The sequence below is a fragment of the Fusarium sambucinum genome, chromosome I (genome assembly GCF_050947815.1).
Source record: "Fusarium sambucinum isolate potato_lamoka chromosome I, whole genome shotgun sequence".
Taxonomy (NCBI): domain Eukaryota; kingdom Fungi; phylum Ascomycota; class Sordariomycetes; order Hypocreales; family Nectriaceae; genus Fusarium; species Fusarium sambucinum.
Genome location: NC_139294.1, coordinates 6,428,547 through 6,452,213, shown reverse-complemented (window position 1 = coordinate 6,452,213; position 23,667 = coordinate 6,428,547). Strand labels below are relative to the sequence as shown.

The 23,667-nt window shown below is 49.2% G+C and overlaps 8 protein-coding genes across 8 annotated transcripts; 4 read left to right on the top strand and 4 right to left on the bottom strand.

The window, feature by feature from the left end:
* Nucleotides 1–633: 633 nt before the first annotated feature.
* Nucleotides 634–2,119, bottom strand: FSST1_004789 (serine incorporator/TMS membrane protein; the record flags this gene model as incomplete). The annotated part of the gene is made up of 2 exons (XM_083230998.1): nt 634–2,010; nt 2,069–2,119. 2 exons carry the CDS (start codon nt 2,117–2,119, stop codon nt 634–636), a joined length of 1,428 nt encoding a protein of 475 aa, XP_083088219.1.
* A 730-nt stretch (nt 2,120–2,849) lies between these two features.
* FSST1_004788 (major facilitator superfamily domain-containing protein) lies at nt 2,850–4,718 on the top strand (the record flags this gene model as incomplete). The annotated part of the gene is made up of 4 exons (XM_083230997.1): nt 2,850–2,939; nt 2,996–3,993; nt 4,053–4,186; nt 4,237–4,718. The coding sequence occupies 4 exons, from the start codon at nt 2,850–2,852 to the stop codon at nt 4,716–4,718; spliced, it is 1,704 nt and encodes a 567-aa protein (XP_083088218.1).
* Nucleotides 4,719–5,404: 686 nt separating this feature from the next.
* On the bottom strand, nt 5,405–8,837 carry FSST1_004787 (PGAP1-like protein-domain-containing protein; the record flags this gene model as incomplete). Its single annotated transcript, XM_083230996.1, has 2 exons — nt 5,405–8,248; nt 8,313–8,837. The coding sequence occupies 2 exons, from the start codon at nt 8,835–8,837 to the stop codon at nt 5,405–5,407; spliced, it is 3,369 nt and encodes a 1,122-aa protein (XP_083088217.1).
* A 2,491-nt stretch (nt 8,838–11,328) lies between these two features.
* Nucleotides 11,329–14,473, top strand: FSST1_004786 (ATP-binding mismatch repair protein; the record flags this gene model as incomplete). Its single annotated transcript, XM_083230995.1, has 3 exons — nt 11,329–11,361; nt 11,412–11,508; nt 11,583–14,473. 3 exons carry the CDS (start codon nt 11,329–11,331, stop codon nt 14,471–14,473), a joined length of 3,021 nt encoding a protein of 1,006 aa, XP_083088216.1.
* Nucleotides 14,474–14,661: 188 nt separating this feature from the next.
* Nucleotides 14,662–16,548, bottom strand: FSST1_004785 (uncharacterized protein; the record flags this gene model as incomplete). Its single annotated transcript, XM_083230994.1, has 3 exons — nt 14,662–16,077; nt 16,131–16,326; nt 16,385–16,548. 3 exons carry the CDS (start codon nt 16,546–16,548, stop codon nt 14,662–14,664), a joined length of 1,776 nt encoding a protein of 591 aa, XP_083088215.1.
* Nucleotides 16,549–17,240: 692 nt separating this feature from the next.
* FSST1_004784 (NADPH-adrenodoxin reductase) lies at nt 17,241–18,791 on the top strand (the record flags this gene model as incomplete). Its single annotated transcript, XM_083230993.1, has 3 exons — nt 17,241–17,393; nt 17,456–17,914; nt 17,970–18,791. The coding sequence occupies 3 exons, from the start codon at nt 17,241–17,243 to the stop codon at nt 18,789–18,791; spliced, it is 1,434 nt and encodes a 477-aa protein (XP_083088214.1).
* A 75-nt stretch (nt 18,792–18,866) lies between these two features.
* FSST1_004783 (electron transfer flavoprotein subunit alpha/FixB family protein) lies at nt 18,867–19,962 on the bottom strand (the record flags this gene model as incomplete). Its single annotated transcript, XM_083230992.1, has 2 exons — nt 18,867–19,613; nt 19,666–19,962. The coding sequence occupies 2 exons, from the start codon at nt 19,960–19,962 to the stop codon at nt 18,867–18,869; spliced, it is 1,044 nt and encodes a 347-aa protein (XP_083088213.1).
* Nucleotides 19,963–20,786: 824 nt separating this feature from the next.
* On the top strand, nt 20,787–22,951 carry FSST1_004782 (SWIRM domain-containing protein; the record flags this gene model as incomplete). Its single annotated transcript, XM_083230991.1, has 4 exons — nt 20,787–20,898; nt 20,955–21,023; nt 21,072–21,490; nt 21,539–22,951. 4 exons carry the CDS (start codon nt 20,787–20,789, stop codon nt 22,949–22,951), a joined length of 2,013 nt encoding a protein of 670 aa, XP_083088212.1.
* Between the last annotated feature and the right edge of the window lie 716 nt (nt 22,952–23,667).

The following is a 23,667-nucleotide window of genomic DNA, read 5'->3' as shown; positions in this document are numbered from 1 at the left end:
CAAGAACGGAAACACAAAAAGAAATGATCCATGCTGGTGGATCAAACGGGAATGTTTTGATTTTTATGAGCGAATTCGATACTTCTGCAGAATACCATTTCAATATCGGACATGCCATGGTTTTCTTAACCATAGACGGAGCGGCGAAGAGGATATGCTCACAAACATATACCGCCACACAGGCGATGATGCTATTCAGAGACGGCAAAAAGAGCAAAAAGACGGCCCTTATCATGAGCTTACGCTGGAGTTGACAGGAAGGAATTATGGAGTTGGAGTTGTTTGCTTAGTGCAGCTGCCGTAGGTTTGAGACAATTTCAAATATACAAACAATTCAAGATTTAAAGATGCGTTTCCCACGCAACACAACCCTATCAATGCATAAAGCGTTCTTGTATTGTATTCATACTTCAAACGGCAAGAGCCGGTACCCAGTGATAGAATATGCTGTTCACTTTCGATCAATTGATCGAACATCAAGTATATGTCACATGGTGAAAACGGAAATTAAACCTGGAATACAGTGGTACCTATTCAGATGACATACATAAGTAACTACATACTATTCACAGTCTGGCTAACAATAATATTCAACGCTTCCTCACAAACTCCCACCCAAATGCAGATGCAAGCTTAAGAAAAGTCGAAACGGTCAGGAAGGACAACAGGGGCCACCAGTGTCCATATATACATGCCGTAGCAGACCCAAGCACTAACAATCTTGACCCAACTTGCTGCATAAGTACGCCCGACAGTTGCAAAGTCGCCGTCCTTGGTGGACTCATCAAAGTTCATGGTGAGCAAGGTAGCTACCCAGGCAGTTGCCAGGAAGAAGATGATGTGGAAGACAGTATAACTGTACTGGGTCCTGTTTCGCTCGTCATCTCCTGCGGGAGTATCGCCAGCTTCACTCTCGTCGTCGGACAGCAGAGCATCGGCAGGCAGACTTCCCTCCTCGACAGCTCGGCGCAAAGCCTCGGCTCGCATTTCACGGCGAGCACTAGGCTGTTGAGTTACAAGACCATGTTCGTCGTCCTCGGGTAGCTGAATACCGTTAGAGTTGCCGAGACCAAGACTCTGGGTGGCAGCTCGGGTGGTGGTGTAGGCAATCGTGAGGAGAGTAACAATGGCACCAATGACGATGGATGTCGTCCGTGTTCCCTGGCCCATGATGAGAGGGTTGCATTTGCTGTTAGGCTCCATAGACACAGCAGACATGGTTAGATATGTGCAGTAGACTGCCACCATAGCAGCCTGAGCAAGTCCTGCCTTGGGGTTGAACTCTTGAACGGTGGGGTTGACAGAGATGACAGAGATGGCAAGCCAGAGGATGAGGTTGATGGTGATTACAGCCTGGTTCATCGAGCATGAGCCACGCGCGAAAAAGATATACTGCACAATGGTCATAGCAAGAGAGCCAATGTACATGCCCAGAGTGGAGCCAATCAAGATAAATCGCCAAACTCTCGAGTCAGTGTCCTCAATTTGTGCGAGGCAGTATTCGGCCCAGTTATGAGCAAGATCGACAAGAAGTATAAGACCGAGGAAGAGGAAAAGCATAGCTGCAGCGAATGCGACATAGTTGCCCCAGAACAAGAAGAAGCTATCGGGAATCAGGAACGAGAGAACGACAAATGCGAGCCAGGCGATAATCTTGGGCCCCCAGTATCCGTTCTGAATAGACGCACGAGGACTCTTGGAGGTTGCGACACCAAAAAGCAGGCCAGCGAGGACAAGATGGAAGAGACCGAGGGCAAAATTGATTCGATGGACTGCAAGCCAGCCGTGGCATTCGCCAGTTGGACAATTGATCGTAACAAAATCGAGGGTGAGTTTCTGAAGCTTTTTTATTGCCCATGGAGTGAGCATTATCCAGGCGATAATCGAGTTCACGAGGAGAAGGAGCGCATATGCGATACGGGTTGCGACACTATTGCCGCATTTGCCACAGGCACTGCAGACCATGGAACAGGTCGCAGCACCGCAGCAGCTAGCAGCGAAGGATGCAATCTAAACAAGACCAAGGTCAGCTTCGATAAGCGAGATCAGAGGAGGGTTGTTGACATACAGCACCAACGCTTGGTACCGCAAGAAGCGGTAGAGACAAAAGAGCGCCCATTGCGACAGCGCGTTATGAATATCGTTCGCGTTGGGTTGATTGAATCGGGTTTATATGTTCCTCTGCGTATTCTAGCGCAGGTCGAGACGTCGGCCGAATCGAATACCGACTGGCAATATAGTTGCCTTGAAAGGTAGATGGATAATTATCCTGATGGCGTTGTTTGAAGATGGAAGAATGAGGCTACTGACGATGAGGCCTGGCCACGTGAGATTACGTCGCCAACAGGAACCGTTCTAGGCCCGAAAAGCGGAGTCGTCAAGATATATGTGTTGTATGTCTCAGTGTGCAGGTACTAAGAATGACCCGGACAGTGCACTAATCACAAGGGCCACACACCCCCAGTCCCGGGACATTCTCCGCGTTCGGCTTATGCATTCCCATGGGCAAGTGTATCACTATCAACCTCCACGAGATCCCCTTCTCATCAGTCATTTCCTATCCGATAGCTAATAACCTAGTCGCCTGTCCCCTTTGTCTGTATTTTTGTATCCCACACTTGCTCCAATTATTCTGTCTTTTATCATATAGCTCGGCCCAGACCTCTCCTATCTCGTCTTTGTCAACTTATCTACTATCTCCCTGGACTTGTCAATCTTGTCCTATTGCGTTAGCATTACCCTCACTAGTTAAATGTTAACTTCACCTTTACAGAAGCGTATCCCCTCTTGTTAATACTTGTTCGGTTTTTCTCGAGCTCCGTCTTATTGCTTTGCTAGCAACAGTCACAATGCATCAAGACCAGCAGAATCGCCTTTATCAGGCGCGCATTGTCGCTAGTGTCGCTGCAACTGTCATGTCCCTGGCTTGCGGCACCAACGTTGGTCTTCCTTAAGCTTCATATATATGCGTCACAGCTATTCTAACAACAACAAGTATGTCTACTCAGCTTGGGCTCCGCAGTTTGCGGAACGATTGAAGTTGTCGTCCACAGAGAGCAACTTGGTCGGTCTATGTGGTAATCTGGGAATGTATACCCTTGGCATGCCCATAGGTGCCTTTATTGACTATCGAGGCCCGCGGCCTGCTGTCCTTGCCGGTGCCATCCTCATGCTCCTTGGCTACTTTCCCCTTCACCAAGCCTACGATCGTGGCTCCGGATCTGTGCCTCTGATGTGTGTCTTCTCCTACATGACTGGTCTGGGCAGTTGTATGGCATTCGCTGCATCTGTCAAGACATCTGCTCTCAACTGGCCCAAAACCCGTGGAACGGCCACAGCTTTCCCTTTGGCTGCCTTTGGCTTGAGTGCCTTCTTCTTCTCTTTCGTCGGTGCTGTCTTTTTCCCTGGCAATCCTAGTGCCTTCCTCGAGCTTCTCGCTTGGGGCACCTCTGGCCTCACCTTTGGCAGCTTCTTCTTCCTGAAAGTCTACCACGACCAGCCCGAGTATGAGGCCGTACCCGCATCGGACGACACGCAGAGCATTCCATCGTCAGCATCTCAGCAATTTAGACCTGGATCTTCAGAGGAGCCGAAACCCTTCCGCTCCTCTCGAGTGGATAATGAACCCGGTATGTTAACTAATTCCAGTAGTGATAGCACCTATGCCAGTAGGAACTCGTACACTCCTGCTGTAGCATCCTCATCTACCGCCGCCCCGGATTCGATGGGCTCTCTTGGAACTCCACTTGCGCCTGAATTCGGCCTTGTGGTCGCCCCCGAGAATCCTGAAGACCTCGAGGTTGGCGAGAGGTCACCCCTGACTTCTCGTCCCTCATCACGAACCGATCAACCCCTTCTTGGAAATAATTATATTAATAACGATGGATCTCACCATCTAGACATTCGAGGTCTCGCCCTCTTGCGCAGCGCTAGCTTTTGGCACCTCTTTATCATCATGGGTATTTTGGCTGGCGTTGGTCTCATGACCATCAAGTATGATTGGCCTTTAATATACCCAACCTTCGGGGAACGCTCAGCTGACATGTCTCAAGTAATATCGGAAACGATGCCAAGGCTCTTTGGAAGCATTACGACAAGAATGTGACCGACGATACTCTCGTTCATAGGCAACAAATGCATGTATCAGCGTTGTCTATTTGCAGCTTCCTCGGCCGACTGTCAAGTGGTAAGTCGAATGCATCTGCTTACTATGTAAATGCCTTACAGTCCTTCTAGGTGTTGGCTCCGACTTTCTGGTCAACAGACTTCACGCCAGCAGGCTCTGGTGTCTTGTTGCCGCCTGCATAATCTTCATCTTTGCTCAAGTGTGCGCCTTGAACGTCGAAAACCCACACTGGCTTGGCCTAGTCTCGGGCCCGTCCGGCTTAGCCTATGGCTTCCTCTTTGGCGTCTCTCCTTCTCTTGTCGCCGAGACTTTTGGCGTTGGGGGACTTAGTCAGAACTGGGGCTTTATCACCATGGCTCCTGTGTTCTCGTCCAACGTCTTCAACATATTTTATGGTAAAATCTACGATGCACATAGTGTAGTTGGTAAAGACGGCGAGCTCTCTTGCTTAGACGGTCTTGAATGTTACCGCTCCGCCTATTGGGTCACATTATTATCATGCTGCGCTGGAACAGGCATCACTCTCTGGGCGATTCGCCATCGATATGCAAAGCACCAAAGGGCGATGAACAAGGGGCACGAGGAGGACTAAGAGCATACGGGTATTAGAGCTATAAAATTGGCAACTCGGATATTTGACTGTTGGTCTAGACGGACATGGCATTGGCCTCCCTTAATGGCGTTTTGTATAGAGATTTTGGTGTTCAACTTGTGTTTGGGTCATGGACAAATACAAGACTGATGTTTACAATAATAGGGAGCCAATAAGGTTAAGTAATTATCATAAAGAAGGTCTAATTTGTGATTATATGCCAATTATTGGTATCCCGTCTCTCGTTTCGTAACCAAAGCCTCGTGGCGTAACCGCCAAATAACAAAGTGCGACATGATGAAAATCCAGCCGTATAGTATACCATTGCTGACAACGGCCAAGTTCAATGGAGGAAACAAACACCTGAACTCTATACAGATAAGCCAGGCTCTTCCAGGATTTTCTGATCATGCCATCTGCCCATAAAACGCCGAGAAATGCTAAAGACGTGGACTGGCGCCTTCAAGAGGCGAGCAACGTCATCCGGTTTCAAATGCTGAAATACGTTGGTTCCAGAGCCATGCAAAAATAAATAGGTATTACCGGGCAAGCCCGCGCTGAATCGAGAAAAATAAACACTCCCAAGTTCGTAAACGTGCCAATTGTGTACTGCTGCGTGGTCATAGGCACAAAAGCTAGTAAACAAGACAAAGGGGTATCCATGCCAACATTGTGAACTCATCCCTTCACATGGACGCCTTCGTCTTCGTTCGGTCTTGACTTGGGCTACTGTCGAATATCGCACCTAATCCACTCAGGGAGAAGGAGTCGTTCGTTGAATGCAGTACAACCAGCCAAGCGGCGATGATGTTAACCAAATAGTGAAGCATATATGCATGGGAAATGCCATACATAGCGGCATAAAGCGCAGTGGCGAACAGAAGCAGACTAGTGACATAGCCCAAGACCCGGCTGACACGAGGCACCATCTTGCCGGTCGTCAAGTTCTCCACGAGTAGGATGAATGGCATTATTGACAGAACATTGTGATGTGAGGAGAACGGCGTGAGCCAATGTACTGCCAAGTTCCGGATCCAAACCGCCAGAATAGGTAAATTAATGGGAAGGATCCAAAGCATGAGCAGCAACACAGAGTGCGCATAATGATAGTAGTTCGAATTAGCGTCTGAAGGGGCCGTGGCGTTGATGCGTAGGGCTCGGACCACGGTGAAGAGCTGTACCAGGCATGCTACCAGGTACGCAAACTGATAGGGAATAAACGTCCACACAAGAAATAAGAGGATTGCTGTGGTGATCATGCGTCTCTTAGGAGTTGATGGGACAAATGCAGGTGAGCTAATCACCCTTTCGTCATCTGTTGACCCTAGCAGAGGAAACGAGGTTACTGCCCAATAGATGAGGCTAAGGATATGTGTAAGTGCCTTTGTCATGTAGTGAACCACAGCACAAACTCCGATACAAACAATTCCAATGAGTGGAACGAGAAACCAGAAGAAGGGATCATCCGTTCCAATGAGTATATCATGACGGTGGAAGTCGACACTCAAAGGATCCGTGTGGGCCTGGTTAAAGAATTTGCCAAGCCAGGTAACTGGCACGCCTTCTAGCGACATTGAGAGAAGTGTCAATGATACGAGAAGTAAAGGTATTGATTGCCGTAAACACAAGTCTAAGCTCTGTGAGAATGAAATGAAGACCCCTGAACTGTCATAGACGCGGAACTGCTTGCGCAACACAAGTGCCACAGTCAACATAGGGAAAGCGGCAAAGACAGTTCGATACCTCATGTACAATTTGCCGAGACTACCCCAGAAGTCAGGCTTGATTTTGATTGTAAGGTTGGAGTCGCAAGAAGGATCAGTCCAGAACTGAAAAGTCAAGCCCTTTTCAGCCCCAGAACCCAAGGCAGGCGGCAAGTAGGGGGCAACACCATGAAGGCTGATATCGGCAGATTGAGCATTGACAAAATATTTCGACTCGTACGGTTGGTCAAGATATTGTCGAACCAATAGGCTGAAGAGAGCCTTGTCGGCTTCGCACTGAGGGTATGCAATCTCAAGCTTGTAGGCGAGAAGTGCTGACTGCAACGAAGGAATGTTGACTTCCACAGACATCGGGCGACTGGGGGGAAGTTCCATTGAAATTCCGGAAACGAGCAACTTCATGAGCCCAGGATTCTCTTTCTTCGAATATGCAGACTTATCACTGAACTCTGCGATCAAAAAGCTCGGAGAGTTTGAAGTAGCCTTTTCGACAATGGCCACAAATTGATGGTCAGAGAGTTGTCCAAGATCATATTGAAGGTAAGAAAATGGGACGATTTCCCGTTCGCGGTCGAGATAAAATGGATATCTGGATGATGACGTAGATGCAGGGAGCAAAATACGGTCCGACGCTGCGTTCTTACAAGCAAGCCTTGTCGAGCCACTGTCATCTCCTGAGAGGTCGATTTGGAAAGGGTAAAGCGAAGTGGCCTGTCCCGATTGAAAGGGGTACACACTGCAGAAAAGGACCTCCAATTTGCCATTCTCACCAGCGTCGTCCAGAGGAGCATCCGTAAGAATGGTAAAACGTCTGGTCTCGGGTGAAACCTGTGGTGGAATGGGAAGTAGATGAGCTTGAGGTTTTGACTGCTTGCCGATTTGACTCAGGACAAGTCTCTGTCCAGCCGGAAGAATGGAATCGGAATCGTCACTAAGCGTGAGTAAAGTTGTTGCTTCTTTCAGCGGCAAGTCCTTTTCCATCGTTGGTTCCATTCCCGTCAAAAAGCGTTTCTTGAAAGTCTTCATTCGTTCAGCCCGTGGTTTGGTCTGCGATCCACGATGAACGTCGACAATATCGTAGAGCGTTTTCGTGATTACTTTTCGGAACTGATCGCACCAAAGAATGGCCTGGTGATCCATGCTTGTCCAAACCGTTGGTATACCGGTAGAGAAGACAGTAAACCCATGTGTCGGCGGAACCAGAGACTCCAGACTTGCATAATCCGATGGGACAATCGTGTCCAGGCCACCACCTGCAATCGAGACCAAGGTAACGTGCCACAATGGGTTATTGTTGGCCCATTTTTGTGAATATGCCCGACGCCAATAATCGTTTATGTCGTCGTAGATCTGGACTATCTGCCCATCAAAGGTGACAGGAGGGCGAGCATGCGGTGCTGACATTGTGATGATGGTATTGATCGAGTTTGTCTGGTAATTAGGCTGAACAAGCATAGCTCTCGCAACAACACCGCCCATAGAATGCCCCAGAACAATAACCGATGTAGGATCAGGCAAATTGTCTTCTCTCGTGACGCGCTGAGGATCGGAGTAGAGCGAAAGGATGTAGCGAACAGCTTCGTTCAGGTATTCGGCTTGGTCGAGTAGAGTCTGGCCGTGAAACGCTGTAATATCTTCGTTGAAATCCACAGTAAAGAAGTCGAGGCTCCGGATGCCGGCATCGAGAGCGCCATGGTCGTGCTGAAGATTGTTGTGGAAGTAGTTGGCTGCTTCTGCAGCTATAGGACGGACCTGCTTGTAGCTTCCTGCGTTTCCAGGAATGAAGAGCACAGGGATTCCGAGGAGCTATCACCATAAAAGTTCAGCAATTCAACATCCACATTATAGCCCGGGAAATGGTGAGACAAACCTTGTCTGCTGGCTCGACACCTTGCTCGCGGTAGAGGTATAACGAATATTTGGTTGCAAAGCGAGTATGCTCGGTATCGAACTCGGTGAAGCGCACGTATGATGGGCGCATATAGGACATACGGCAGCCCTTTGGGTCCAGTTGACTAGTCACGAGTGACCGAAGAATACCGAGTAGGAGCGCAATCCCTAACGCAGAAACGAGCAAGACGACAATCGAAAAGCGTGGACGACGCGTGTGCCGATTCGGAGAAGGAGACTGTGTTGGTGTCCTAGCGAGGGCCATGTCGGGGGTTGACGGCGCAGCAAGAGAAGTTGGTTTCAAGCTGGTCCCTGTTTGAATATCGTCTCTGGCTTGGCCGTTTCTACCATTGCGATCATTCGAGGGTTTCCAATTGAGGCTGCTAGGTCGTCGAATTCGTGTGGGCGATGTGCGCGTCGTCAATCTAGGATCGGGGTCGGGAATATCAGACTCGAGGGAGGATTCGTCACCATCATCGGCTGATCCGGAGGAGCGCCTCTTCATGGAGAAGGCACGTTCAGACTCGCCGCGAGCCTACACCAAGGGAGATGAGAATGGTGACAGGCTCGAGTTGGGATCAAGGCGATTTTCGAACTGAGTGACAGAATCGGGAAAGCGAGGTGAGATCACAGCGAAGGAAGAGGTTGAAGCTAAGATTGAGGTCAAGAACAGACAATGTCTGCGTGCGATACTACTAGCCTGGACTGGGACAGCTTCGGGGGACCACCAAGACGAAAATGCCAGCAGGGATTTGATTTTGCCAGGGTTTGCGAAGACGCAGCGCAACGCAGCGACGAGGACGCAAAGCAACGCAACGCAACTCAACGCAATAATTAAGAGCCTCTCGGGCGGTAGCAGGAATAGACCGACCCGTTTGCGACAGACAATATGGGGACGGATGCAACCGGGGGTCCGTAGTTTTAACAGCTGGGATACGTCGGAGGCGGTCCTCAGCGAACGAGCGGCACCAATAAGTAACGAAAGTAAGGGCCAAGACCAAGATCAAGACGATAGATATTCGCAACAACAACAATCTATGTATGTAACATGTCGAATTGACTCCCCAGTCACGTCGCTCGCTTGACTTTGAATTCAACGAATGTGGGTGGGAAATTGGATGTCGATGGCTTCTCCCATTAGGTTGTCAGCCGAGTCGGAGCCACTTTTAGCGTACTAAATGACTCCCCTTTTTTTTTCTTACCTCCTTCCCTAGGTTCCCTTTACGCCCCCAAGGTAGGTCCCTTTCATGAGGCTACGAGGCCAGTAAACTTGTCCATCAGGCGGGCGGCTGGCTGTCTTGGCTTTCAGATAAGCGCCACATACAGCACATGTTTATTGGCCTCCTACCAAGTGGAGGAATTGGAGAAATCTTGACTCCATTTGTTGGCAGCGATCAAACTTGATTTATCCCGACCTTTTTCAAGAAGATATCCCCAACAATTGGACTAGAAGACCAAGTTGTCAGGGATTCCAAAAGCGCATCCTCTTTTTCATCCAATGTTACAGGGATGTCCTGCAGCCATATCATAGACTAATTTCATTGCAGAAAGACGAAAAAAACGTTTTGGATAGACCAACGTTTGCAATCCATGCTCTCGGGCTGGGCTGCCGGGCAGCATCTTGGCTACTTGCTACTAACCTATCAATGCGAAAGGGCATTACCAAGTGGCTGAACTACGTGCAGAAAAGTACAACAAACAAGTTCATCCATGATACGGGTGCTTCTAGCGTACAACGCCGCCGTGTATGCCACAGATATCAGCAGCCACCAATTTATTGATCTGCGTCACTTTACTGATAGCCCATACTGTTGCCAGCAGCCTTGCGTTGTCAACGCCTCTCCCTTCTTAGTTCCCTGTTAGGGCACAAGTAGCGTCCCTCTCAAGCGCGTCTTCCGTCTTGGCCTGGCGATAGCTTGGAACCGAAAGCTAAAACTCTTGATATGCTTTGCGTATCGAAACTGTGACCAACAATCGGCGCTGATCTCTTTGTGAAGTCAGTGCGTGCTACAGTTGGCATTGGTAGGTAAAGTAGATGCAGTAGTATTGTTTTAATGGTCTCCCTTCAACTCCACACAGCGTCCGATGTTTCCGTGAGACATTGATCGATCAACGGTTGACTCTCAGAATTGGATGATCAATGCATACATGGCCAAGAGCTTTAGCAACGATTTCCCAGTTAGCAGATGTAGAGCATAGAATAAAGTATTAGGCTTCAACTGTTCAGCATGGGTTGCTCGCTGTAGATCAGCTGAATAATGATCTAAGCTTTGGCGCCTAGGTCGTTCCGATGCACGCACGCTGTTTAAGTAGCGGTTTTCATAGGTCGAGTTAAGCCTTTACTTTCATCTCATTTGTTGGTTCGATCCTCTCAGATACCTAGTTAGTGCTTTCCCTTCAACCTCTGGAAATGACGAGATAAATACGCCATTCATGGATAGGCACCTACCAGGTATATTTGCCGAGAAATCAGTATGGATTTCAGGTTTATGGCCCATCAGTCCTATGACAATTTCGGCAATATTAACATGTGTAGTTTTAGAAAGTTACTAGAATAGTTATCTATTAGATATTCATTTCCATGGACGCCAATAATAGCTACTCCCCTACCTGGTACTGGTACAGGAGCTCTTCTAGCCGTTAAATGCATATGCGTTAACTGCATTACCCCAGCCTGTAAATTACTACTTTCCAGCCTTTGTAGGTGCATACTTATTAGCTTTGGTTGCACCCAATCCTTGTATGTATTACGGCAGTAGCTTCCTGGCGTGCAGCATGGATAGCAACTTACATTGAACAGTAAATGAAGTAAACACTGCATATTACAGATCGCTCTCTATGGTTTGGCTGCGAACTTACAGGAACTAATGCAGTCAGCCACTCATCGCCTGTCAACTTCTAGATGATATCGGGATCACTGTTTTGTCAAGGTCTCGATGATCTCAATCACATTGGCTGCAACTTATTCACGGTCATCCTAAAGTGAATCGTCGACTATGGCTACTATAAAACAGATTGATGGACGCACAGTAATCCTTCCTAGCAAGCCTAGCTCCCGTCTCTTAACTGACTTGGATAGGTTCATCAAATCCAGTCCGGGCAGGTTATTGTTGATCTTTGCTCTGTTGTTAAAGAACTGGTGGAGAACAGCGTTGATTCCGGCGCAACAAGCATAGGTGAGCAAGCAAATACTTAGCTCGATCAACCATCGGCAGATACCATTGGACTATACTAAACGTGTTTTTCTCAGATGTTCGCTTCAAAAATCAAGGACTTGATCTCATCGAGGTGGCTGACAATGGATCTGGCATTGCCCCTGACAACTATGCCTCTGTGGCTCTCAAACACCACACGTCAAAGCTTTCATCATATTCTGATATAGCCACGTTGGAGACGTTTGGGTTCCGTGGCGAAGCTTTAGCTTCCTTGTGCGCTCTGTCCACTGTCAGCATCACGACTTGTCAGCAAGGCGAGGCTCCTAAGGGGACCAAGCTCAGCTTCGAGCCGTCTGGAAAGCTAAGCGGGACAGCTGTTGTTGCAGCCTCAAAAGGCACCACCGTCTCCGTTGAGAGTCTGTTTCGCAACCTACCTGTTCGTCGTCGTGAACTTGAACGTAACATCAAACGAGAGTGGAACAAGGTGATCGCTCTCCTTGGCCAGTATGCCTGTATCCAAACCAATATGAAGTTCTCTGTATCTCAGCAGCCCTCAAAGGGCAAGAGAGTACAAATGTTCTCAACCAAGGGTAACCCTACAACGAGGGAAAACATCATTAATATCTTTGGGGCAAAAACCATGACGGTTCTGGTGCCGCTCGATTTATGTCTCGAGATGCAACCTTCTACTGTCAGCCCAGCTCTACGAGTTGAATCTGACACTGATTCTATATCCAAAGAAGTCCGTGTTGTGGGCTACGTTTCCCGACCTTCTCATGGAGATGGGCGTCAAACCCCGGATCGCCAAATGTTCTTTGTGAACGGCAGGCCTTGTGGCTTACCCCAGTTTGCAAAAGCATTCAACGAAGTGTACAAATCTTACAACAACACGCAAACACCTTTCATTCTAGCTGATATTCAGCTCGATACACACATGTACGATGTCAATGTCAGTCCTGATAAAAGAAGTATAATGTTACATGATCAAAATCAACTCCTCGATAATTTGCGCACTTCACTCACGGACCTCTTCGATTCCCAAGACTACACAGTCCCTACATCTCAGCTTATGCCATTTAAGAGTCGTACTGAGACGACACCAATTGCCAATACACCTTTCAAGCCCCTTCATGTCACCCCTAGAAAGGTGCCTGATAATTCACATTCCAACCCTGGATCGGATGATGAGGATAGCAGCGAAGACACGCCACCCTCAAGGATACCTTCTGGCGCCGCAAGAAGGGTTGGCAGTTCAAGGTCGTTTGAAATAAACGCCAGCAGTCAGAATCTGATCAGTGGGTGGGTTGAGAGAAAGTCAACCAAGAGGCCAGAAAGCCGAGGCTACCAAGCACCGAATGCAGCAGATGCAACTCCTTCTGCCATACGAGGGGAACCGAGCCTATTTGTCAGGAGTCCTTCACCACCATCAGAACCTGATGAAAACGTTGTCAAAAAGTCACTACCTGTTCGAGATTTCAACAAACAGCTCAAAGCGAATTCTGTCATGAAAGATAATTCTTCCACTGCACCAACCATTCCTGCTATTTTGGCTGAGAGAGAACCTCAGATTCCTGCCACGACACCTTTGAGACGAGAGCAACCCGAGATTACACATACTAGTCCGAGCAAAACGCCTCGAACCAGGACGATACCAGAGACGACTGTCATCATAGGAGATGAAGTATTGGAAAAGGTCACAAATTCCACTGACGACGAAGATGGACAAGCAGGTGTCGCTACTGACGACGATATGGAGGTTGACGATCCAAAGCCCTCTTTCGGGAGTACTTTGACACAAAGATTTGCCGCTGGACGTAGAAAGACAGACGCGGAGAAGCCTTCCATCGAAGAATCGGGCGCCAATGTGTCTGACGACTCGATAGCCTCGGAATCTGACGGCGAAGAATCAGACAGTGATATTTCTACCACTGGTGCAGATGGGGATAAGAATATTGCCTCCAAAGTAGTTGTGCCACAACCTGACGATCAGGCAACGGAAGAACCAATAGCACAGAATGTGTCGCCGGACAGTCCTCCCTCTCCAAAGCCAGGCCCAACTGCCATTATGGATCACAGGATTCAAGCTTCCAAGTCTAGTGTACGAAAAAAGGATTCCACGGTTCAGCTTCTCCAGACTTTACAGACGAGTGAGAGCCTCATAAAATCAGAGTTGAAATCCTGGGCAAATGGTCTTCCCTCAGATAGAGACATTCAGGCTGACGAGGATGAGGTGACGGATCTCGCTGCCGCTAACGCGGAAGACAAGCTGTCTCTTACCATAGCTCGCAAAGACTTCTTGAGAATGAGAATAGCGGGCCAATTTAATATGGGCTTTATCATTGCAAGCCGTCCAGCGAGAGTGAGGCCGGGCGAAGAACTCGAGGCCGCTGACAACGATGAGCTATTTATCATTGACCAACATGCAACGGACGAGAAGTACAACTTTGAGAGATTGCAGGAGATCCAAACAGTACAGTCTCAGCGACTAGTTCACCCTAAGAGGCTCGAGTTGACAGCTCTCGAAGAAGAGATTGTATTACAAAACATCCCTGCAATCGAAGCCAATGGGTTCAAAGTACATGTTGACATGAGTGGAGATGAACCCGTGGGCTCACGTTGCGAGGTGCTTTCTCTCCCCATGAGTCGCGAGGTGACCTTCTCCCTCGCTGACTTCGAGGAGCTCATAGCATTGCTTGGTGAAGAATCGTCAGAGTCGAAACATATTCCTCGCCCATCCAAGGTTAGGAAGATGTTCGCGTCGAGAGCGTGTAGGAGTAGTGTAATGATTGGTAAGGCTTTAACACATGGACAGATGGAAACATTAGTACGACACATGGCGGAGTTGGACAAGCCCTGGAATTGCCCTCACGGCCGCCCTACAATGAGACACTTGTGTCGACTAGACTCGTGGGACTCGAAGGGGTGGAATGACGATGAGTGGCAGAGTCCTTCGGTCTCCTGGCAGGCATACATGGACGGTAAATAATAGCACGATACAGACTGGTTGCGTACAATTAGAGACTTTTGTATTAGCAAAACATGGAAATTACCTAAACTACATATGATCCTTAATCACGCCGTTCCTCCCAATTGGTATACCCTATCCCATCCAAATCGTTCAACAATTACACATTCAACAATGCATTCCTACCTAAACATGAAAACTCAAAACTCTCATCTTTTCTCCGCGAGCGGATTGCGTCCATCAAGGAATGAAAACTTATTTCCCGCCGCTCTTCCTTCCTCCGCCATCTTGCCACTGACATTACGACGTCCGTAAGCTGGCGAGACATGCTGGTTGTAATCATTGCCTGTCGAAACCTTGCGGCTGTCGTTACCGATCATGACAGGAGAGTTTCCGCTGGTGAGTTCGCCGTATGACCTGGCGTAGAAGGCAGACTCAGGTTGAATAGAGCTTTGGCGGTTTTGGGGAGCGAAAGCTGGCTTCTCGTCGGCAATGTCCCTACTCGCGCTCACGCGTCTTGCGTTGGCGCTAATGTCCGTCAATGAATCATTGAATGGGAAGTAGGGCGCCTTGGCTCGAGGAGGAGAGGCGCGTTCTCGTTTCTCGGATGGAGGGTTCAGGCGGAGAGGATGAGGCCGGAGGTCTTCATGATCAACACCCAGGTCATAATGCGGGTTGTTCTCGTCGCCGTATTCAGAATCAGAACCATCGTGATAATACCGCTGAGTCAAGGCTTCATAGGACTTGTTCTGGCGGTTGGCCGCACTCGTCTTTGCTGCTTCGATTTCACGGTTACGCTGGTTTGTTCGAGAGATGAGCGAGTCAGTAGGCTTCCAAGTCTCCGTGAACCTTGCTGGGCGAGGCTGGCTATGTTTGTTGTAGCTGCTTGATGGACGAGAGGCGGACTGCTCATCAAGAGGAATCTCACTGTATGCATCGTAGTAAACCGAGCGGGTAGCAGAAGTGCGTGTCGTCGCCCTTGATGTGGCAGAGTCGCGGCGCTCGCGGCGAGGAGTCGTGGGAGGTCTTTGATGCTGAGGACTGGGTGGGTATCTGCTTCGAGAGTCTCTGGTACCGATTGTAGTACTAGATCCATTGCGAGTGTGGCTGAAAGGAATTACCCGCGGTGCTTCAATACCGTCATGAATGCCTTCTTGCGGAACAAGAGACTCTCGACGTGCGCTGCGAGGCGATGAAAGTCGGTGGTCGCTATCCATTGTGCTGGTAGTCGTCACAGATGACTTGTTTCTCTTGTGCTTAGGTCGCGCAGTCAAATGGCTTTCAAGAGGGTTCATGTCAGGAGGCATTAAGCTGATCTTGCGGAACATGAAACCTAACCAGCCTGCAATGGCCAAGCTGATGAGATGGAGGCCACCTGCTGAGACAAAAGTGTAGAAGAGGACAGGCTTGAAGGTGTCCATCAGAGCTTGGTCCGAGAGTCGAGTAATCCAAACTTCACTCTTGGTACGCACTGACATGGCACCAAAAGCGTACAGAGGCACAACGCCGAGGTCAGTGACACCGCTAAAGAGTTGATAAGATGCGGAAGAGGCAGGTGAGCGTCCTGCGGCGTCGCGAGAAAGATGGTAGATGCCATAGATGCAGTGCATCACCGCAATACCGGGCTGTTTGCGCATATTAGTTACGTCAATCATGAAGGAACATGGAAAGGTCTTACAGTAATTCTCATGACCCAGCCCTCGATGGTAGGCACCTTGTCGATGAGAATCATCAGGGCGAGCAGTCCAAGACCTGCAACAAGTTGTAGGACACGCAGTACGGACTGTCCATGTCGAAGCCATTTGATGAAGCTCTTGCTGCGTGGGCTCATAGAAGCATATTCATTGGTTCTGTAGGTGAGCACCTCATGCATGCTGAGACAGGTCAGGTCAGCATTGGACACAATCTTTGCGGTATAACGCCTGTACTCACTCAGGATGTGTGTTGAACGAAACAAGAGGTCCATTCTGCTTCTTTCGCGGCTTAGGAGCAGTCCAGCTTGCTCTTGTAACAGCTTTGGGATCAAACTTGGGCTCTGGGAAGCGCGAGTCGTTTTGGACTGCGCTATAAAGAAAAGGCGCTTGCGACGGAGGCATTGGTGCGAATTGTCGCAGCGCGTTGCGCTCTGACTTGCGCAAGAGTGATTTGGATTAAAAAGAATGAAAATGACGATCCAATTGCTCGTTCGGTTGGAATGAAAGAAGGGCAGGGTTTCGCAGATGAGCTGCGATAGACGAGTCGTCAAAAGAATGCGATTGTTACCCGAGATATTTACAGCTGAGAAGCGAGAGAAGGAGGGAGGGTCTATGGTCTGGTCTCGGACTCGGTGTCTGAGAACAATCACCTAATATCATCGCTTGCATCAGGCCTGGGCACCTTTATCGGGTCCAGTGTCTGACGAAATGTGTACATCAAGGAATGCTGGGGGCGGGCCGTTGTTGGCAGAGCAACAAGCTCACTGCATCCTGGCGCTTCAGAGGCCAAGCCCTGTAACGGCCAATGCCTGATAGAAGGGCCCAGTATTCTTCGTGTTTTAGTGTCTGTTTAGTACTAACTTACTAACCTTGAGTTAAAGAGTCACTTCTCAGTCATTCATTGGTTTGTCTCTTTTACATGGTATCTCTGTCTCTGTCTCGTCACATCCTCTTTGGAAATGGCTTCTTCAATAGTGCGACGCTCGGGTCGCCTTGAAGCGCTTCGTTACTCATTCCGGCTGATCTCTCCCCAGCGACACTTCTCCTCGTCCACGATTCGACTTGGCCCGAGATCTCCGGATGCACCATTTCGGATGGCCGTGGTGGGCTCTGGCCCGGCCGGATTCTATACCGCCTATCGAGTAATGGGGAAAGTTCCAGGAGTGAAAGTAGACATGTATGAGAGTCTTCCAGTGCCATTCGGATTAGTTCGTCATGGTGTTGCTCCCGACCATCCTGAGGTCAAGGTTGGTGGTTACCCTGTAGAACATGATACGAACCCCCGGTAGTGACTTACACCACCGCACAGAATTGTCAGGACAAGTTTGATGAGATAGCATCGCAGCCTAATTTCTCTTTTGTCGGGAATGTCTCCATTGGTCTTCCTGGTCATTCTTCCAAACACTGCACGATAGAACTTCAAAACTTGATGAGACACTATGATGCTGTGCTCTTCGCATATGGCGCATCTGAGGACAAAAAGCTGGGAATCCCAGGCGAGTCCACCCTTAGCAACATCCACTCAGCACGAGAGGTTGTGGGCTGGTACAACGGCTTGCCTGGATGCTCCGATCTCAATATAGATTTAACACAAGCCGAGGAAGCCGTTGTCATCGGCCAGGGAAATGTTGCGCTTGATGTCGCAAGAATGCTTTTGGAGGACGTTGACGTTCTGAAGAAGACAGACATTACGGAAAAAGCACTAGAAACTCTATCTCAGAGTCGGATCAAGAGAGTCCATGTCGTTGGGAGAAGGGGGCCAATGCAGGTATGGTCCCTTCAAGTCAATAAGCCTGTAGACGATGCTAATGAGAATTCTTCAGGCTTCATTCACCATCAAGGAAGTACGAGAACTGATGAATCTCAAAGAAGTTGCATTCGCGCCTCTGAATCGGTCATTGATCCCCGAGAATATCAAGACTTTACCACGTGCCTCAAAGAGACTGATGGAAGTGCTAGTCAAGGGTTCATCAACCCCCCACGACGCTGCTTCTAAAACATGGTCTCTCGATAGCTGTCTTTCGCCGAAACATTTCCTCGGGAACCAGAATGATCCATCTAAAGTCTCTAGCACCGAGTTCGACATTACGGAACTCGCATCACCCTTTGACCCAAAGTCATCAGTCAAAGCCACAGGGGAGACTACACTATTAGCATCCGATGTCGTATTCCGCTCCGTAGGATACAAGTCGAGCGCTCTGCCTGGGTTTTCTGAGATTGGCATCCAATTCGATGACCGACGAGGAATTGTCGACAACGATGGCCTCGGCAGAGTAACGAGGATGGTTTCGGATGCGCATGCTGAAGGTGCCCACAACGAAAAAGTCCCTGGAGTCTACTGCTCCGGCTGGGTCAAGAATGGTCCCACTGGAGTTATTGCATCGACGATGCAAGATGCATTTACGACTGGTGACGCGATTGTTCATGACTGGCTCTCAGGGGGCCAGTTTCTCAATACTTCGGGCAATGGTAGCGTCACTGGATGGGAGGGCTTGCGACAGGACGCTGGACCAACAACTTGTCGAGCTGTTGAGTGGGATGACTGGCGAAAGATCGACCGCGCGGAGCGAGAGCGTGGGCAAAAGATCGGGAAAGAGAGAGAAAAGTTCACAAGAACAGAGGACATGCTAGCAGTCCTCGACTAATGAACGCATGGTAGAACATTTAACTGTTTGTATATTACATCATTTTGTACTTCGTACTATGTACATTATAGACATCTATGAGCTCTTGACCTTCTCAGTAAGCTCTGGCACCTTTTCAAACAAATCACCAACCAGACCGACATCGGCAATCTGGAAGATGGGGGCATCGGCATCTTTGTTAATGGCGGCAATGACCTTGCTGTCCTTCATACCCGCAAGATGTTGGATAGCACCCGAAATACCTACAGCCATGTATAGCTCAGGAGCAATCACCTTGCCCGTTTGACCCACCTGCAGACTGTTGTCGGCATAGCCACTGTCAACGGCAGCGCGCGATGCACCAACGGCGGCGCCGAGGGCATCGGCAAGAGGCAGCATGATCTTGTCAAAGTCCTCCTTGGACTTGAGACCACGACCACCCGACACAACACGGGGGGCAGTAGAGAGATCAGGGCGGTCGGACTTGGCTAGGTCCTCTGACACCCACTCGGTAGGTGACTCTGGCTTAGAATCAACACCGTCCTCAACAGCGGCAGAACCTCCCTCAAGTGGAACAGAAGCGAAGGCAGTTCCTCGAATAGTAACGACCTTGACAGAGTCTGATGACTCAACCGTAGCGATTGCGTTTCCAGCATAGATCGGCCGGACAAAGACATTCTCGCTCTCAATTGCTGTGATATCGGAGATCTGCTGCGAATCGAGGAGTGCAGCAACTCGAGGCATGACACTCTTGCCGAACGCGGTGTGGCCAGCAATGACATGCGTGTAACCTCCCTTCTTGATGTTCTCAACCAAAAGAGGGGCATAAGTCTCGGGCAGACCCTTTGTCAAAAGTTAGTATATTGCTATCGAGGTCAACCAATGTATCACGGACCTTTTCGTATGCAGCATTTTCGACAGCGATGATCTTTTCAACGCCCTCAGCCTTGGCAATCTCTTGAGCGACAGACTTGACACCAGTACCAGCGATGAAGCCGTGTACTGTTCCACCCAGCTTCTTCGCAGCTGTAAAGGCGCTTAGTGAGCTGTGGTTGAGTACACCATCCTTTTGCTCGAGAATTGCCAAGGTTGATGCTAGGCGTTGCCGTTGTACGCCTAAGCTGTAGGCGTGCGCGCGCGCCATGAGGCCGGTGGCCTGCTTTGCCAAAACTCGCTTCGCGATCGGGAGCATTGTGAAATCGTGATTAATTTGTAGGTTGACGAACCAACTGTCCGCTCGAGGAGGAGTAGGATGATGTAGCCCAGGTGAAGTCGGCGACGGTTGTTAGCGGGCCGAGGTCGTGGCCGAGTAATTCAACGCCGCCATCGGTCATTGACCGGGAACTGGCGGCATGTGGATTCGAATGCCGAACCGGCTCAAGTTGCGTCACATGACGGTTCAGACTTATAACTGTTTTTCCTACCTCAGCAAGGTGAACGACGTTTATTTCCCAAGGTTTCAATCATGTATATCGCAGATCTCTGGGCTCTCTCTTCCAAATCGCAGATCTACATGTTTGGGCTTGTATAAATCCAACAGATCGCTTTCTACTGTACTGAGAGGCCAAGTCAGTGACCATAGTGCACCCAGTACTGTATTTAACAATTTTGAATAATTCAAGTCCTAGAATCTTTCTCAGGCTCGTTCTGTTAGGATAGTTAATATCAACTGTTTTTTTGTTAGCTCTGCTTTAGATAACCTGCCAGTGTAATGAATCTGATTAGCTAAGACTGTATCACGTGATGCTACGCCTTCCCCCTGGACCTGCGCGTCGAGATGGTCACGAAGCTGAAGCCAGTCAGTTCGCGCCAAAATTTCTCCAAGACGCGACCCATTTCATCGCAAGACTCCATCAACATCACGACGCTAGCGGCATTGAATCTACGACGACATCCGAACAATCATCCGTTGAAATCGCGATAAGCCTTTTCGCTCACAGTCGCGCATTGTCTCTGTCGCGCGCCTCCGATTGACTTGTCGCTTTTTATAAACCATTGCCCAAGGTCATCACCAAGATGGATGACAGTGCGACCTATGGCTCGCCTGGCAACGGCGCATCGCCCAACAGTAATCCCATTCTTGCCCAGCCTCCTCTGCAAGGCGATTCTGGCGTTGGCGATAGTGAAGGTATGGGCGCATTGTGAATTACCTACTTATCCAAACAAAATACTCATGGGATATAGATATCCAAATGTCCGAGGGGCTAGGTCTTGATACAACTATCAAACAGGATAGCACAACTCCTGCACCTGGTAATTGAATTTTTTCAACCTTTGTGCTCGCTTTGCTGATACCTTTAGCTCGTGGCGATGAAGAAATGAACGATGCGCCGTCTGATGAGACCAAGCCCAAGGAAGGTGGAGCTGCCGTTACCGATGGTCAAGAAACCAAGACGAAGGAGGTGGTCGAGTCCGCTGCTCGTGAACATCTTATGACGCAAACCCATGCGATTGTCCTACCGAGTTACAGCACCTGGTTCGATATGAACGCCATTCACGAAATCGAACGCAAGGCCATGGCCGAATTCTTCAACAACCGAAACCGAAGCAAAACGCCTGCTGTCTACAAGGACTACCGCGACTTTATGATCAACACATATCGTCTCAACCCCGTCGAGTACCTGACAGTCACAGCTTGTCGAAGAAACTTGGCTGGTGATGTTTGCGCCATCATGCGTGTCCACGCCTTTTTGGAGCAATGGGGCTTGATCAACTACCAGGTAAGCTGTTCGTTTTTACCAATCTTTACACTTTCTAACACTGGATAGGTCGATGCCGACCAGCGCCCCTCTCATGTTGGGCCACCTTTTACTGGCCACTTCAAGATCATTTGCGACACCCCCCGTGGTCTTCAGGCGTGGCAGCCCTCGGCTGACCCTGTGGTCCTGGAGGGCAAGAAGAGCCAAGATACTGATCAAAAGGCAGTCGCGGCCACTCCAGCCAAAGCAGAGCAGAACCTCGAAATTGGACGAAACATTTACGAGGCCAATGCCAAAAGCTCTCTTATCAGCAAAACCGAGGGCAAGACAAATGGCGAAACCCCGACCACCAACGGCGTACCTGGTGCTGAGGATGCCATCAAAGCCCCTATTGCCAAGGTTCATTGCCACCAGTGCGGTAATGACTGTACCCGGATATACTATCACAGCAACCATACAGATGCCAACCCCAAGGCCAAGTACGATCTTTGCCCCAACTGTTTTACCGAAGGTCGTCTGCCTGCCAACCATAACAGCAGCATGTACGTGAAGATGGAAAACCCCACTTACACATCAACTCTTGATCGCGACGCGCCATGGACAGATGCCGAGATTCTTCGACTTCTCGAGGGTCTTGAACGATTCGATGATGACTGGGGTGAGATTGCTGAGCACGTTGGTACCCGTACACGAGAAGAGTGTGTGCTTCAATTTCTGCAGCTCGATATCGAAGAGAAGTATCTGGATTCTGAAGCTCCCATCAACGCACCAACTGGCTTGTCCATGCTCGGCCCACAGCAAGGACAGCTTCCCTTCAGCCAAGTTGATAATCCGGTTATGTCTGTTGTTGGTTTCCTTGCTAGTCTGGCCGACCCTGCTAGTACGGCTGCTGCTGCCAGCAAGTCTGCTGATGAGCTCAAGCGCAAGCTTCGTAAGCAGCTGGACGGTGACAAGGCCGACGATGAGTCTCAGACCAATGGCGACAGCAAGGCCAAGAACGACTCAATGGACATCGACCTTCGACAAGAGACCACCACAACCACTACGACAACCACAACGACGAAGACCAATGCACTAGCTTCTATTCCTCTGGCTTCGATAGGTGCTCGGGCAGCAGGATTTGCATCACATGAGGAGCGTGAAATGACACGCTTGGTTTCTGCGGCCTCGAACGTAACCCTGCAAAAGCTAGAGCTCAAGCTCAAGTACTTTGATGAGATGGAGGAGGTTCTCCGTGCAGAGCGACGAGAGCTTGAACGAGCCAGACAGCAACTATTCTTGGATCGACTGACATTCCGACGCAGAGTCAGGGATGTTCAGGAGGGCCTTAAAGCTGCGGCAGCTGTTGGAGGCGAGCAAGGTATGCGACTTGCCCAGGAGGCCATGAATGAGGGCGACCGATTAAGCTTCCAGGCTGCTCCTGGTGCATCAGCAGTCCCCCCACCTAGCAGCGATGGTCAGATCAAGAGCTACGAAGCATAAACGTCTAAACTGAGGGTCAACAAAATAAGATTGTCTTGAGGATAATGAGGCATGGAGAATATTTGGGTTTAAAGTTACGGCGCCTGGTGGGTGCGAAGAATAGACGTCTTTCAAATGGTACTACCCGACGACTCGACGCTTCTTCAATAGTTTGCGCCTCGCACTAGAGCAGGGGTTGGCACAAATGATATGGATAAGTGAGGCGATAGCAACAGCTGCAGTCACCCATGTGGCTGACGCTGGGGACTACGAAGGTCATTCAGGTGGTTAATAGACCATCGACACAGACATGCTATTCGATGTAATCGGTTGTGGAAGGGTGTACTATCACATGGTATAGATGCCTTGGCTTTTTTTCTTGTTTCTTGGCTGTATCTTATTTAGTCAATGGTTTGTGATGTTGGCGAATTGGAATGTTTACATTTGTTCACACCACTTCCTTAACGTATCATCATTCTTGATCTTGTCTAGCAGATGTGATGCAAACTTGGTATATATGCCACTCTCAAAACATATTATTGTCACGCCGAGAAAGCGTTGCATCCATTTGTGCAGACTTTATCAACACACGTTGCAACGAGAGTTCGGACAACCGTCTCGGGCCAACGGTTATAAGACCAAATGGCGATGAGCTCGGATATTTATTACCACTCCTCTATGTGCATGTGTAATACTCTGTAAAATCTGAACACGCCTATTATTGATATTTCACAGTC